At 44.1% G+C, this 17,441-nt stretch overlaps 1 protein-coding gene across 1 annotated transcript in view; it reads right to left on the minus strand.

Moving 5' to 3' along the window:
* The window catches only part of LOC126484964 (uncharacterized), a 183,465-nt gene that overhangs the window by 81,299 nt on the left and 84,725 nt on the right, over positions 1-17,441 (minus strand). Inside the window, exon 2 of the mRNA XM_050108566.1 lies at positions 7,480-7,565. Within this exon, the coding sequence (XP_049964523.1) occupies positions 7,480-7,565 (86 nt within the window). The remainder of the gene's footprint in view (positions 1-7,479; positions 7,566-17,441) is intronic.

The raw sequence follows: 17,441 nt of genomic DNA on the forward strand, positions 1-17,441 counted from the left end.
TCAGCTTTCTGCAGACACAGGAGAATGGTTCCACAGGGTCCACATAACGTGTCTTTCTCTTTCTCATCGCTATTAATGGACTTGTGGCCTTTGCCAAACTGTTGGTCACCTCTGCTATGTACATGGACGATTTCTGTAATTGGGCTAGCTCCCACTTGGTGGCCTCTGCGGAACGACAGTTCCAGGCTGCCATCAACACACTCTAGCATGGTTTTCAGTTCTCTCCCCTTAAGTCGAGGGTGCCATATATTTTGGTCTGTCCTGACTTAGAGCTCTACCTTGACGCCCAACACGTGACTGTGGTCCCCAAGTTCCGTTTCCTGGATCTTCTTTTCGACAACAAGCCTATTTGGTTGCCTCAAATCCGTTATCTGAAGGTTGGCTATTTTCGTAAACTCAATGTCCTTCATGTCCTTTTCCACAAATTTTGGGGCAAGGATCATTCAACCCTTCCCCACCTTTACAGGGCATTAGTCCTGTCTCATCTGAAATATAGTTGTCAAGTTTATGGATGAGCTTCCCCGTCCACACTGCTCCTCTTGGACCTGGTTCACTATTGTGGTATCCGTTTAAGCCAATGTTGCCTTTTGCACCAGCCCTGATAATAGTCTTCTGGTTGATGCTGGGATCCCTCCCCTTTTGGTTCGGCAGTCGCAGTTTCTTGATTTCCTGTGTCAACGCTATATGCTCTTCCCCTGCTCATCCCTCGTGTTCTATACTTTTCATGGCTTCAGGCTGTCACCCGCCTTCTGCCCGCCCTCAGAGGAGGAGTACCAGTTGGGCTCCACCTTACTTCTCTCTGCCGTGATTTCCGTCTCCCCTCTTGTCCTCTTCCTCATATTCTCTCCCAATCACTCCCGTGTGGTTAGGTCCTTGGCCCTGCATTCAGATGGATCTCTTCTGGGGTAAAAAAGCCTCCACTGATCCAGTGGTGTCCCACTGTTTGCTCCAAATTTTCTTATGGGAGTTTCAGGATGCCACTGGTTTTTACACCCATGGCCCTAAATCTGCTGATCATGTGGGATATGCCTTCATGTCTTCTGCTAGCATGGAACACCATCTCTTGGCTGCCATGTGGCATGTTTACTGCAGAACTGATGGCCATCTATCGGACCCTCTTGTTTATTAAATGGTCCTCCCCCACCTGAGTTTTGTTATATACAGACTCAATGAGTGGCATTCAGGCTATTGCTCATTGTTTTTCCTGTCACCCCTTGGTCTCTGCCATCAATGACCTCCTTGCCGAACTTGGTGATGCTGCTTATTTATTTGATGTCCTTTGGGTTCCTGGCCATATAGGTATCTTGCATTATGAACTTGCTGATCGTCTGGTTGGCAGGGCAGCCACCTACCTCCCAATCTCCATGACACCTCCAGGGGCATATTTTTGGTTTACATCAAATCCCTTTTTGTTCAGTTGTGGGCCAACTCTTGGGTGGCTAGCACACTGTCTAATAAACTTTGGGCAATCGAGGAGACTTGCAATAAGACGTTCTTCCCTCTACCTTTCCCAGTGGTAATCTACTCCGCTTTGTAGTTGTGGGCCCTCCCCTCATGGTGATCCGAATTTCACTGGACTGTCCCCAACTTTTGGCCCTTCACACTAAATATGCCCTGCCGCCTGCATTGTCCCGGTTGTTAGCAGACAACCCTTCCATAGTTACGTCTGTCCTCGGATTACTTCACAAAAGTGATTTGTCCTCTCAAGTTTAAGTCCTTGACTTTTCCTCTGCCCTTAGTTAGCATTGGCTTGATTATGGAGGCCTTGGTCTTGCCTCTAAACCGGCCACATTCCCCACACGTTTTCTATGCTTTTTGTCTGGTCTTTTCTGCAGTTTTGTTTCCACTTTCTTGTATTTTTTTTTTTTTTTGCCTGGTATTGTCCCAGTTGTGTCGTGAACATGGTAGGGTGTGGGAATCAGGACGTCTCCGGTGGCAGTGCAAGTGCCCCACCGTGCTTAGGGTTTCTGGGGCACCCCTGCTCTCTGCGTTTCCCCCCCACCCCTCTTCCTGCCGCTCTGACTTTTCGTTTACCTCTGTGTTTGCCCATTTGCTCTTCCCCTTGATTGAACTGCGCTGTTTGAGTTGCTCGTTCCTTGATTTTTGATGTCTTTGATAATGGAACCGATGACCTTGCTCTTTGGTCCCCTCCCCCCAATCAACCAAACGCACACAACGTTACCAGTTAGAAACCTTTCAGTAATTAGTTTGTAACCAGTTCCAGGCGACTTGCCAGTGACTGCAGTTCCTCAGTTCTGAGGGAACGAGGTGTTTTCCCGATGGCGAGTGGACAAGATTTTAACATTAAATTGTTCTAGAAGCAAAACAAACGACTTGGAAGAGCACTTGAACGGAACGGATAGTTTGTTTTCTGTTGTAACCACTGCATTCATTAATTCGGTGAAAGACTTAGTACAGAGCCCAAGTTTCTACTGCACCACTACTTCAACAACTCATTATTAAACACTAAGAGTTTCGTGTGGCTGTTATGCAGTTTTCAAGTAATCCTGCAGTATTAATGATGGTACAAATTTTTGCATAAATTTATATCGGTATATGTTGAGTGGCTTATATTTATGTTGGTAATTACTAGAGTTACGTTTTAGATGTTAGAATAAAGCGTTCTGGAGAGCTTTGCCGAGATTATTTTTCAGTTCTTGTGATGTTGGAATTCGTCAGAAGTCTACCTATTGTGCTCGCTTTTAGATTGCACCTATATTCGTTTGACAGGAAATCTCGCTCCACTGACGAGTACAAGTTTACAATGAGTTTACATCAATGTTAAGAGCTACATTACAAAGACCGTATCTGCAGAAGTGAGTGTTTGTGTTTGTGTTTGTGTGTTTGTGTGTGTGTGTGTGTGTGTGTGTGTGTGCTGAAAATTTCGCTTCTTTTAATTTATTTCCTGGTGTCGTGAGACGTTGAAATTTATTCTTTTTGTTTTACGAAGTCAATCAAGTTTCCCAAATACTGTTTGCGTTTTAATTCCATCTGTACATACGCTTTTGTGTGGAAGATTGTAACCAATTTTATTTCAGCCACCAAACATGTAAGACTTCGCCGTCAGGTTCAAAAAACACATTCGGAATTCTTATTACTCAAACTACATTTTACATGCACTTACTCAACCAAAAACAAAAAGCAGAACGAATAGAAAATGCAATCACAATTCTACATCGTGTACCCACATGAAGTACAACGGATGTCTTGGAAGAACTCTAACTTTATATCCGCACAAAAGCGTAAGAACAGACGGAACATAAACACAAAAAATATTTGGAAATTATTGATTGCTTACAAGAAAAAAATAAATTTCAAAGCCTCACGACACCAGGAAATAAATTAAAAACAGCGAAATTCTTAACACACGCACATCTTTGCACAATACACGAAAAGATATGATACGAGTAATACGGTCTTCGTAACGCAGCTATTAACACTGGTTTTCCGCGAATGTAAATTGATTGTAAAGATGTACTCGTCAGTGGAGTAAGATTTCCTGTCAAACGAATATAGGTGCGAATGCTAAAGTGAGCACCACAGGTTAATTTATGACGAATTCCAACAGCACAAAAACTAAAAAACAGCCTTAGCAGAGCACTCCAGAACGCTCATTCTAATATCTGAAACATAATAATTACCAACATAAACGAAAGCCATTCAACATATACCGTTATAAATTTATGCAACAATTTTTACCATCGTTAATATTGCAGGATTGTTTGGAAACGGCATAACAGCCGACCCGAGACTCGTAGTGTTTAAATAACGTGTTACTGGAGTAGTTGGCAGCAGAAACTTTAAAAGCTGTATGAAATAGATAGTGTCTTGAATATAGCTTATAAAATAAACATCGACAACAGTAAAATAAGGATAACGGAGTGTAAACGAATTAAATCAGGCGACGTTGGGAGAGATAGCCTAGGAAATGAGACACAAAATAGTAGTTCGGTTTTGCAATTTTGGCAGCAAAATCAGTGATGACGGCCGAAGTAGAGAGGATATAAAATATAGCGATAGCAACAAAACAGTTTTTCACAAAGGGAAATTTGCTAACACCTAATTAACTTAAACTTAAGCGCTAGAAAGTTTTTCCTGGATGCAACTGTAAGAATGTTTAGCCTTATACGGATGTGAAACGTGTACGATAAGCAGTTCAGACAACAAGAGAACAAGAGCTTTTTAAATGTGATACTACAGAAGAATGCTAAAGATTAGATGGGTAAATCGCGTAAGTAGTGTGGAGATCTGAATAGAACTCAGGAAGAAAGAAATTTACGGCACATCTTAATAATAAGAAGGGATCTGTTAACTGGACACATCTTGAGGTAGCAAGGAACCGTCATTATGGCAATGGAAAGAAGTTTGGAGGGTGTCTGCAGAGGGAACCCAAGGTTTGAATACAGTAAGCAGATTCAGATGGATGTAGGCTGCAGTAGCTGTCACGAGAAGAGAGTAGAATAGCATGGAGACCCTCATCAAGCCACTCTTTGAGCCGAAGTCTAGAACAGCAACAACAACAACAGCGCCAGTCTGGATGAAGATCAAATCTTTTTTTTTCCAATGCTCAATCTGTACTTAAAAATTTTTTACACGTTACACAATTTTTTGTCTTTGTAATGGTCTAAATAAGTAGCGTGATAAATGGGACTATCAATGCCTACATACTTTATGCAGTGGTTACTGAAGGGCGCGAAATATTCCTCGGTCATTATTACGTACTTACAGCACAACCGATTTCGATCACAGTAAAAATCCATCTGCGTCGCAACACCCCATTGAAATAGTAAGAGTATGTTGAACCATTGTCCTCCAATGTCTCAATTACTACGCGCTTGCGATCAAGTGCATCAGTATAGTGCAGAAGATTCCATAACGGATAAAAACGTTCGACAGTCTTACGATACAGACACATATCTTACGAAACAGATTCATGCATTCCCTGTTATCACCGATTAAGAAAACACCAAGATGACTCAAGCGGCTGATACTTTTAAAATATTCGTTGGAGGACATCATGTAATGTGGAATTTGTCTGTCTTTAGAAATGGACACAATGTTTTGTATTATTATTAACAATTTCACTATCAGACGTACTAAAAGTTCTTTGTAAAACTAGAAGGATCGCCTGCATTACTTCAGGTACTTTAATTAGTGACCGTCAGATATGACTGTCTTTTCACACCATGGTTAGCCGATGAAATTACTATCGATGTATTTGTAAGTGAATACAAGAAAAAAAAGTGAGAGGTGTGATAAATGCGGGAGGAACAACTGTTTATATGCCTCTATATAAGCTCCAATACTCTTAGTTCGGAAGCAAGTCACGAAGTGCTCATGAATTGTCCGGGAAATTCCGAGGAACAACCCACAAGTTATACGCATCGTTCCGCGGTGAATCTCATTTGCACTAGAGGGTAAATGTGTATAATGCTGCCCAACCAGGACTCTGCAATATTTTGAGAATCGCCTGTACTTGTCAGTGCTCAGTTTTAGTTTCAATAGTATTATGCTATGGGTCATTACTGGTGGTACAACGTGTCTTCTCTTTATTCTCTGTTTATTCTGCCAATCCTCCCTGGGTTTTTTTCTGGTGATCCAAGTGCAAGCCCTATTATAATCTTCAACTAGTCTCTGGATCCATACTGCAAAACCGTGTTTCCTTTTTTCCATATACTGATTCACACTGAAAAAAACCCATCGTCATTTCTGCTGTAATGCAATTTTAATGTTATTATATTTGTTATATAAAATTAGTGAAAATATACCATTGGAGCAACATTTCCTCCCCTCCCCCTTCCTTCCTTGTTTCTCTCCATGCCTTCATGCTGCCCTTTCCCAATCTCTGCCTATTTTCCTACATACCTCCCCCTGTCCCTCCCCCTTCCAAGTAATTCAGCATCTGTCTTCATCTGACCCCTACCTGCCCTTGGTGCCGACTCCTCCCCCCCCCCCCCCCCCCCAGTCACTCTCCCTTGCTCCTACTCATCCCCAGTCCACCCTGACACAGTTGGAAAGATTGCTATTTTGTGATATGTTTTGTCTTTGACATGACCCATCTGCGGTCTGAATAGGTTGAAGCTTGCTTTGTTTGGAAAATTATAATTGCATTGCTTTATGTCTATGGAATATTTTGACATTGTGCGTACTTGCCTAATGTGCTGTACGATCTTTGTATACGTCTCATGACAAGTCTTGACTCATAACATATTTTATGTTTTATTTGTTCATTGGAAATATGACGCTTATTGTAAATAAATAAGGAAAAATTACCAGATATAATGTGGTAGGAAAATTTGCGTTGTTGTGTGTATTACAAAAGCTATGTCTTGGTTTGCCTCATTCTTTGACACGTACGCCATCTGGCACCAAGTCGATATAATACGGTCCTCGAGTCTGCTGTCTTCAGTCTGACATGGAAAGTCTCCGAATAACATCTTCTGCAAATACGCCTAACGGCAATTGTACATCAGATTGAACGCTTTTCTTGTATTGCTCACTTGTACGAGCTTTCCTAAGCATTTTGTAAGTACTTGTACTTATTATATACTTCCGTTTCTGATGTTACATTGGCATTATAATTACTATATTAGCTTTTCTAATTTGTCTTTTGTGTAAATTTTTCCACAATTATCTAGTGATGATGAGTCGTCATAAATAAACTTTTAGCGATCAAGACATTGCCATGGAATTACTACACGCCAAGTCTGGACGCTCACATACCTTACAAATGGAAGATTTCATCAGTCAAAACGGAATGTTTCCTTTTTATTTGTGTATTTGTTGTGAAATACAAAATTACTTTTAGACGGAGAGAGAATACACTTGAACCATCGCCGAGGGAACAGTAGACGGAGAGGAGGTAGTGATTTATTCCTGAGAAAGTTTTTATGGAATTAACTGGGACCATTAACCACTGGATTGATGTGAATATGAGTTATGATTGTCTTCTCTGCGAAGGACGCTGTATATCACGCCATTCTACACTGTTAAAGTGTACCCCAGTGACGGAAACAGCACTAACAAGACGTAAAGTACTCTCCTGGCCTCCAAATTCCCCGGACCGTGACCCAACTTAAAAATTTGGGAGGGAACGTCGATCGGCGTGTTAGCTGTATGAATTCCTTCTTAGCACACTTTTCTACAGCTGTGGTGAGCACTGCAGACAGAAGGACTGCTGCAGATCACAGAAAAGACACGTCAGCATTTGGCTGTGTGCCAGAAACAGATGTGTCACGCAGGACACTAACAGGTTCACAGTAAAGTGACTGGAGAGCACATTAAGTATTCTTAAAACAGAAAATACGCTGTATTTGCCACTGGACTGAACACTTTCTCTCTACCGCGCGGCCTACAGGCAGAGAAACCACTATAGCAAAAAATCAGCTTGTCGAGAACTGGAGAAGGAACAGAATGAAAGGAATGCAGCTTACAGTCTATTTGATCTTGCAATGCGAGAATGCTAAAATCCGTACTCACATCAGGCCACATCTTCGCTGTCAGAGTAACCGACTGCTGGAACACCTGGGTCTGGAATCGACCCCGGGCCACAGACTCTTCATCGCCTGGAACAGAAAGCACGTACTTTAGTTACACAGGGGACCAGTCTTCGACAGTGGGCGCGCGCGCAACTGACGCAGCAAATTTATGAGCGCCTTTTAAGCAGTCTGTGCGTCACTGAACCATTAACGGGTGGATGCATACGTACAAAGGACTGCAGGTTAAAGAAACGTTAAACTTAAATCTAAAATCCACCAAACATTACCGTGTTATTTTAAGTTCTTATTTTAAGTTCCACATTATAATCTCAGACTTTGCAAGATCAAATGTTCAAAATGTGTGTGAAATCTTATGGGACTTAGCTGCTAAGGTCATCAGTCCCTAAGCTTACACACTACTTAACCTAAATTATCCCAAGGACAAACACACATACCCATGCGAGGACTCGAACCTCCGCCGGGACCAGCCGCACAGTCCATGACTGCAGCGCCCTAGACCGCTCGGCGAATCCCGCGCGGCTTGCAAGATAATTTTGAAGGTAGTAAGAAATATAAGATTTTACTTTTCTAATTATTTCCCTTTTTTTAACTGTTCCAGCCATTGCGATTAAGGTTCGTATGGTATTTCCAAACCGTTCCATTCAAATGATACCTCATTAATAGAAAATGACCGTCACTTTCCTCATTCTCTCTTAGTTATTAGTAATTTGGAATTAAAATCTGATGAAGGCACGTTATCATGATTATTATTCATTGTATACAGTCATGGTCTATTTAGTGTAACATAAGGTTCCATAATGGAGAGGCGTGTTCTGATAGTGTTACGAAAAGAATTAATATCCAAGAACATTAAATGCAAAAAAAAAGTGTTGGAAGCAGTAAATTACAAGTATACTTTAATCTCAGGCAGTATCTGCTAATATATTTGAAGAAATGGCGACTTTACACCTTTCATAATAAGTTCCCCCATAGATTCTCTCTCCAAATGCTATTGACCAAACTGTTTGCATAGTCTTAAACGAAATGAATATGAACACTGTACACAGAATAACAACGGAGTGTAATCTAGGCTTGTAAGACAAAGTGATGGAAGATGTGAGGACGTGTAACAAATGGTTCAAATGGCTCTGAGCACTATGGGACTGCTGAGGTCATTAGTCCCCTAGAACTTAGAACTAGTTAAACCTAACTAACCTAAGGACATCACAAACATCCATGCCCGAGGCAGGATTCGAACCTGCGACCATAGCGGTCTCGCGGTTCCAGACTGCAGCGCCTAGAACCGCACGGCCACTTCGGCCGGCCTGGGTTTGGGAACTGTCATGGTAGTTTTAGAGGTAGGTATGGAACAAGAGAAAGTGAGGTGGAAGAGAGGAGGAGGAGGAGACGATGATGATGATGTATGATGATATTGACAACGAAGGTGATGCCAGACTTTGGTACATAACAGCGCCGTTCCATAGTTTTTAAGCGCACCAGCAGGAAGAAATATTATCAGGACCAGAGATACACTGGAGCCAAGTGTGTGTGTGTGTGTGTGTGTGTGTGTGTGTGTGTGTTTTGCATTTGTGGATCAGCTGAATCTGAGTTAGTTGTGGTGGTCTGACGGAGATTATGTTTCACACACCAGACAGAAGCTCGAACACACACAGCAGTTGATAGGTTATACAGCCAGCTGCGAAAAAACAAAGCCGACTGGAGCCTTCAACGGAGACCACGTAGCGTGTGAGAAAAATATCAACCAGGAGTCATGAAAAAGCGACAAAACGCTCAATTTACGAGTATGAGCTATACATGATGTTGTTGGACCTCATTTTTATTCAAGCATACGAGGTGCGATCAAAAAGTAACGGAAATTTTTTTAATTTCGGGGGCTTTATATATCCTATTGTATGCGTTAGTAGTAACCTTTGCGATTACGATTTAAACGATCCCAACGTAATTCAAATGAATATATGTATAGATTCGCTTTCAGTTATAAAAATTCTAATTCTGCACTACGACGTTTTGGACCCCACGGATCCATCTTACCGAGCTTTGGTTCTTCTTGCTATATGGTTTATTTTACTATACAAATATATTAATGTTAAAGATGGAAGGATTTATTACCAATGTGGCAACCAATGAGGCCATGTAAAATATTGTCAGAAACAAATAAAAGGGCACAATGAAAGACAGTAAACTGTCAACACCAAATGAAAACACGTTATAAACATAGCCACAAACCACAGTTACAAGTGTGTGGACAAAGATGTTATCATAAAACTGCTTTCTTCATTTAAAGGTATAAACTGTCACATATTAGGGTATATACATTGCAGTTAATTTCAAAGACAAGGTGTGTGAACATATCAAATAACCAGTCTAGTTCTATAACTGAAGCAAGTAGCTTTATATCATCTTTGCACATAGTCTTTTCTCTAGTTTGTTGACATGTAATGCTTACTTTGTGTAGTGTCCTTCTTAGAAGTCACTTTATTGTCATATTTCCTTGGTTTCTCTAACTTTTACGTTGTATCATTGGTAACATTATTCTGTTTCTGTGCTGCTATTCTTTATTTATATCGGCACTCTGTTTTTCTTAGCCACATACAAAGACAGCTTAGACATTGTAAGAGCCAGAGCACTTGCAAATGGATCCGTAGTGCCCAGAAACTCATAGTGAAGAATTTAAAATAAAATTATTTTTGTGAGTGAAGGCAGAATTTATAGACACATCCAGTTTTATATATGATCATGTTAGTGTAGGAAATTTGCTGCGCCGGGCGGAGTGGCTGCGCGATTAGAGGCGCCATGTCATTAATCGTGCGGCCCCTCCCGCCGCAGGTTCGAGTCCTCCCTCGGGCATGGGTGTGAGTGTTGTCCTTAGCGTTAAGTTAGTTTAAGTAGTGTGCCAGTCTAGGGACCGATGACCTCAGCAGTTTGGTCCCTTAGGAATTCACATAATAAAAATTTTGCTGCATTGGACTGGGCATGATTTCCACCAATCAATACTACTGTTCAATATCCTCTGTGGTCACGTGCACTATGTCGATGTGATTATTTTTTTCCTTTACGACACGCATCAAAGACCATTTGTGTATATTCCAGTGGCACATGACTCGGAGCAGTTTCGGAGTTGGCTGGTGAATGTAGTCTGATTTCGGCCATAACAGAAGAATCAGAATATAAGGCAGATGTTCGTAATTTCACACACAGAGGGTACATAAATCGGCTACATCTATATCTCCATCGATACTCCGCAAGCCACCGGGCGGTATGTGGCAGAGAGTACCCTTTAACACTACTTATCATTTCCTTTTCTGTTCCACTCGCAAATAGAGCGAGGGGAAAAAATGACTGTTTGTATGCCTCCGTATGAGCCCTTATTTCTCGTATCTTATCTTTGTGGTCTTTAAGAGCGACGTATGTTGGCAGCAGTAGAATCGTTCGGCAATCAGCTTCAAATGACGATTCTCTAAATTTTCTCAAAAGCGTTTCTCGAAAAGAATGTCGCCTTCCCTCCTAGGATTCCCATTTGCGTTCCCGAACCATCTACGTGGCACTTACGTGTTGTTCTAACCTATCGGCAACAAATCTAGCAGCCCACCTCTGAATTGCTTCGATGTCTTCCTTCAATCTGACCTGGTACGGATCCCAAACACTCGAGCAGTACTCAAGAACAGGCCGCACCAGTGTCCTATACGTGGTCTCCTTTACAGGTGAACCACTCTTTCCTAAAATTCTCCCAATAAATCGAAGTCGGCCATTCGCCTTCCCTACCACAGTTCTCACATGGCCGTTCCATCTCCGGTCGCTTTGAACCGTTATGCCCAGATACTTAAACGACTTGACTGTGTCAAGCAGGATCATTAGTAATATCCGAACATTACAGGTTTGGTCTTCCCACTTATCCGCATTGACTTACATTTTTCCACACCACACCAACTGGAAATTTTGTATAAGTCGTCTTGTATCTTTCTACAGTCACTCAACTTCGACACCTTACCGTACAACACGGCATCATCAACCGCAGATTGCTGCCTACCCTGTCAGCGAAATGATTTATGTGCATAGGAAACAACAGCGGTCCTATCACACTTCCCTGCGGCACTCCTGACGATACTCTTGTCTCTGATGTACACTCACCGTCGAGGAGAACATACTGGGTTCTATTATTCAAGAAGTCTTCGTGCCACTCACGTATCTGTGAACTTATCCCGCACACCCGTAACTTCGTTAACAGCCCACAATGGGGCACCGTGTCAAATGCTTTCCGGAAACCTAGAAATATGGAATCTGCCTTAAGATACACCTACTCCTAAATCTCTGGGAGCGTTTCTAGCGATGCTTGTGTTCTAGAGTGTTTCCTGCTGTTGTCGCGCACTCGTATTCCGAGAACTCGTATTCCGAGAACGCGGAAGTACTTACACCGTAATGCACTCGTGGACACGGCGCTATGAAATACGACACCACACTTTTGACTCGCCCCCTGCATTTAGAAATAGTCATTTTTTTGTTAGCAGGAGGTCGCGAGACCTCGGCAAGCAGCACGGTGAAGATAAAACCACTTTAATCGGGCGCAGATGAAGCAGAAGTAGAAGTAGGCGCCTCCGTGGTCGCGCCGTTCCGGTTCGGCGCTTTCGCTTTCGGCGACTTTGTGGGTCACTGGGGAACACTGTCAGCGGGACACTGCCCTCCCAGCTTTCACGTTGTACTGCATAGGCGGCGCCTGCTGCTACACGCGGCCACATCCGCCGATAGCCGGCTCTCCTAGAGAAATACTCGCGACACCACCCTGCAGCCAGCGAGGTCACCACAAACTACACGACACCGTCCAATGACCTGCTTACAATATCCGACGTGGTGTGGCGTTAGGATCGAGCATTGCCGGTTGTCTCCCAATTTACACACCACTGGGCCACAATTTTTTTCGCTTCCAGCTATTTATGATAGGATTTTGACGCTTGATAAGAAAGACTAACGAAACAATACTGGAAATTTGTGTCAGTCGGGATTGAGCTCGTATTTTTGTTTTTCGTGAGCAGTCACCTTTAACGTTAGACTATTTGAGCGCGCCCTCGAGCCAGTTTCAAACCTGGAGGCATGTGTTTAAGGCGACTGTACGCCAAAAGTAGGAAATACTGAATTAGGCCGTGCTTGGCACAAACTTTCGTTATCACGACAACTAAAGTAGGGATTTTGATAGCTATTTAATTAATACGCTGATTCACTGCGAAGGTTAACTTCATTCCCACTTGGCCCAATCATTTAAAATTTCCGCGTATGTAATGCAGTTGATCACAACAAGTGTCATTATGACTGACGACGCTACATTTCAACTGAAAAGACTGGAAAACAAAAATAACAAAAGTAAAACTAATTTTAATTTTTTAAAGAAAGGAAGATTACGGTGACCATTCTGTCGACCACTAGACATGGACAACAAACTCGGATTGGGGAGGAACGGATATGGGAATCAGAGGGAACCTTCCCAATGTTCGCCTTTAGCGATTGGAACACCCACGAAACATTTAAATCTGGATGGCTTGAGGTGTACGAGGTGCGACAATAAAGTAATGAGACTGATTTTCTTTGCAAGATGTGGCAACCCTGCAGGCTTGTGTAGCGACAATATCTTTGACTGCTTCTAGTCAAAGCGGCTCATCGATGCAACTGCTCAGTCGTGAGTTGTGCTGTAATAAGTTAACACATGTTTGTGTCTCTCGTCACGGAAATGGATCCGCATAATATTGGGCAACGGTAGGCCATTTCTTTTTGCGTTAAATTGAATGAAACCGATGACAACTTGTGGTAAGCTTCAGAGGGCTTTTGAGGAGGAGGTTATACCAAGAGCGCAAGTTTTTCGTTGGCATAAAATGTTTAGTGAAGACAGAACGAATGTTGAAGATGAAGACCGCAGTGGACGACCATCATCCTCACGGACGGATGTCAACTTGGCCAGGGTGCGTGAACTCGTACGATGTGATCGAAGATTATCCGTGAAAATGATTGCAGAAGAATTGAACATAAATCGAGAAACGGTTTGTCTAATAATAACTGAAGATTCTGCATCACGATAATGCGCCATGCCATACTGCTCCATCAGTACAGCAATTTTTAACCTCAAAACAAATTTCAGTACTACCACAGCCACCTTATTCATCAGATATCGCTCCGTGCGACTTTTTTTTATTTCCAAGAGTCAAAACGATCATCAGGGGAGACCATTTTCAAACAACACAAGATGTCCTAAAAGCTGTGACGAGGGTCTTGGAGGATATTACAGAAGATGAGTTCCAGAAATGTTACCATCAATGGCAGAAGCGCTGGAAAAAGTGCGTGCAATCAGAAGGGAACTACTTTGAAGGAGACAACACTAAACTTGACTAAAACGGTAAGCAACTTTTTTTTCATATCAGTCTCATTATTGTCGCACCTCGTATTTGTGCCGCAGCTCTTACGAATGCGACTCCTGTGTTATAACGAATGCAACACCTCGCCCAGTATTTATAAACAGTGCGCGACAAAATAACTGAAGCTCTCAGAAGGGGAGGAGAAAAGTAAATGAAACTTCAGGGGGTTGAGATGGTACGTGATGATATTTCACGGATTAGAAAATCGAGTCACTTTTACAAACAACTTCGCCGCATGAATCCACTTACCTACACTCCTGGAAATGGAAAAAAGAACACATTGACACCGGTGTGTCAGACCCACCATACTTGCTCCGGACACTGCGAGAGGGCTGTACAAGCAATGATCACACGCACGGCACAGCGGACACACTAGGAACCGCGGTGTTGGCCGTCGAATGGCGCTAGCTGCGCAGCATTTGTGCACCGCCGCCGTCAGTGTCAGCCAGTTTGCCGTGGCATACGGAGCTCCATCGCAGTCTCTAACACTGGTAGCATGCCGCGACAGCGTGGACGTGAACCGTATGTGCAGTTGACGGACTTTGAGCGAGGGCGTATAGTGGGCATGCGGGAGGCCGGGTGGACGTACCGCCGAATTGCTCAACACGTGGGGCGTGAGGTCTCCACAGTACATCGATGTTGTCGCCAGTGGTCGGCGGAAGGTGCACGTGCCCGTCGACCTGGGACCGGACCGCAGCGACGCACGGATGCACGCCAAGACCATAGGATCCTACGCAGTGCCGTAGGGGACCGCACCGCCACTTCCCAGCAAATTAGGGACACTGTTGCTCCGGGGGTATCGGCGAGGACCATTCGCAACCGTCTCCATGAAGCTGGGCTACGGTCCCGCACACCGTTAGGCCGTCTTCCGCTCACGCCCCAACATCGTGCAGCCCGCCTCCAGTGGTGTCGCGACAGGCGTGAATGGAGGGACGAATGGAGACGTGTCGTCTTCATCGATGAGAGTCGCTTCTGCCTTGATGCCAATGATGGTCGTATGCGTGTTTGGCGCCGTGCAGGTGAGCGCCACAATCAGGACTGCATACGACCGAGGCACACAGGGCCAACACCCGGCATCAGGGTGTGGGGAGCGATCTCCTACACTGGCCGTACACCACTGGTGATTGTCGAGGGGACACTGAATAGTGCACGGTACATCCAAACCGTCATCGAACCCATCGTTCTACCATTCCTAGACCGGCAGGGGAACTTGCTGTTCCAACAGGACAATGCACGTCCGCATGTATCCCGTGCCACCCAACGTGCTCTAGAAGGTGTAAGTCAACTACCCTGGCCAGCAAGATCTCCGGATCTGTCCCCCATTGAGCATGTTTGGGACTGGATGAAGCGTCGTCTCACGCGGTCTGCACGTCCAGCACGAACGCTGGTCCAACTGAGGCGCCAGGTGGAAATGGCATGGCAAGCCGTTCCACAGGACTACATCCAGCATCTCTACGATCGTCTCCATGGGAGAATAGCAGCCTGCATTGCTGCGAAAGATGGATATACACTGTACTAGTGCCGACATTGTGCATGCTCTGTTGCCTGTGTCTATGTGCCTGTGGTTCTGTCAGTGTGATCATGTGATGTATCTGACCCCAGGAATGTGTCAATAAAGTTTCCCCTTCCTGGGACAATGAATTCACGGTGTTCTTATTTCAATTTCCAGGAGTGTACATGAAGCTGTACTCCCTCTGACCTGGATCCATGCACTGACCTGCTTGGGAAATGTATCAAAGCCGTTGCATCCTCTCCTGAGGCAAACCGGCCAACAACTCTTGTAAATGATCCTTGGTATCCTGCATACTGACTCAGGGATGGGGTTAACGTCCGAGCTGGTTTCAAACTGTTCTATCGGGGACAGATCTGTGGATCTTACTGGCCACAGAGTACCTCAACATCACGCAGGCAGCTCATACGGCCATTTGCCATGTGTGGATGAGCACTGTCCTGTTGGAAAATGGCATCACCATTCAGGCAGGTGAGAGGGCAACACATGAAGATGCAGGATGTCCGTAACGCTCTGTTGTGGCATCAAAGTTCCCTCAGTCACTACCAGCGGTGACCTGAAGTCATAACCGATGGCTCCCCACACCACGACGCATAGAGTAACACGCCGTACCTCTCCAAAACATTAGAAGAATGGAATGTCTCCACAAGTCACTACCTTATATCGCAAAGATGGTCATCCGCGGTAGCGCAGAACCGCGATTCACCACTGAACACAGTGCAGCTCCGCTCGTCAGCGTCCGGGCTTCCCGCTCACTGCACCACTCCAATACAAGGTGATAAGGGCAGCCTACGCATCGGACGATAATTCACTTGTTAAGCTGCTGCTAGTCTCCGATCAGTGGTGCGGGATGACACAGAATTGCAGCGAGTCCATTTCTTGGTCTCGAATGGCAGGTGCAGATGTGAACTCGTTACTATGGGCTCGGTGAACAGCACGACGATTCTTCATTGTGGTGCTTACACGTGGTCGACCAGAACCTTGACTGCGAGTACGTCTGCCTTATGTTCCCGTGCAGTCCAACATCCGGCCACTGTCACATGAAAAGCCCCATAAATCTAGATATCGGACCATTCCACTAACCAGCTAAATGGAGACCCACAATGAGGGCGCTATTAAAATCTGTCAAGTGCTAATAACGCTGTCTCACAGGAGTTCGTGGCATCTCCGTGTCCTTCACGGCGATCACACATCATCTGACGCTGTTCACGCTCCTTATACACTGAGGTGAGAAAGTCATAGTATATGCACATATACAGGGTAGTCCATTGATCGTGACCGGGCCAAATATCTCACGAAATAAGCGTCAAACGAAAAAACTACAAAGCACGAAACTTCTCTAGCTTGAAGGGGGAAACCAGATGGTGCTATGGTTGGCCCGCTAGATAGCGCTGCCATGGGTTAAACGGATATCAACTGCGTTTTTTTAAAAATAGGAATCCCCCATTTTTATTACATATTCGTGTAGTATGTAAAGAAATATGATTGTTTAAGTGTGGCCACTTTTTTCGCTTTGTGATAGATGGCGCTGTAATAGTCACAAACATATGGGTCACAATTTTAGACGAACAGTTGGTTACAGCTAGGTTTTTTAAATTAAAATACAGAACGTAGGTACGTTTGAACATTTTATTTAGGTTGTTCCAATGTGATACATGTATCTTTGCGAAATTGTCATTTCTGAGAACACATGCTGTTACAGCGTGATTACCTGTAAACACCCCATTTATGCAATATATGCTCAAAATGATGTCCGTCAACCTCAATGCATTTGGTAATACGTGTAACGACATTCCTCTCAACAGCGAGTAGTTCGCCTTCCGTAATGTTCGCACATGAATTGACAATGCGCTGACGCATGTTGTCAGGCGCTGTCGGTGGATCACGATAGCAAATATCCTTCAACTTTCCCCACAGAAAGAAATCCGGGGATGTCAGATCCGGTGAAGGTGCGGGCCATGGTATGGTGCTTCGACGACCAATCCACCTGTCATGAAATATGCTATTCATTACCGCTTCAACCGCACGCGAGCTATG

The sequence above is a fragment of the Schistocerca serialis genome, chromosome 6 (assembly GCF_023864345.2).
Source record: "Schistocerca serialis cubense isolate TAMUIC-IGC-003099 chromosome 6, iqSchSeri2.2, whole genome shotgun sequence".
NCBI lineage: Eukaryota > Metazoa > Arthropoda > Insecta > Orthoptera > Acrididae > Schistocerca > Schistocerca serialis.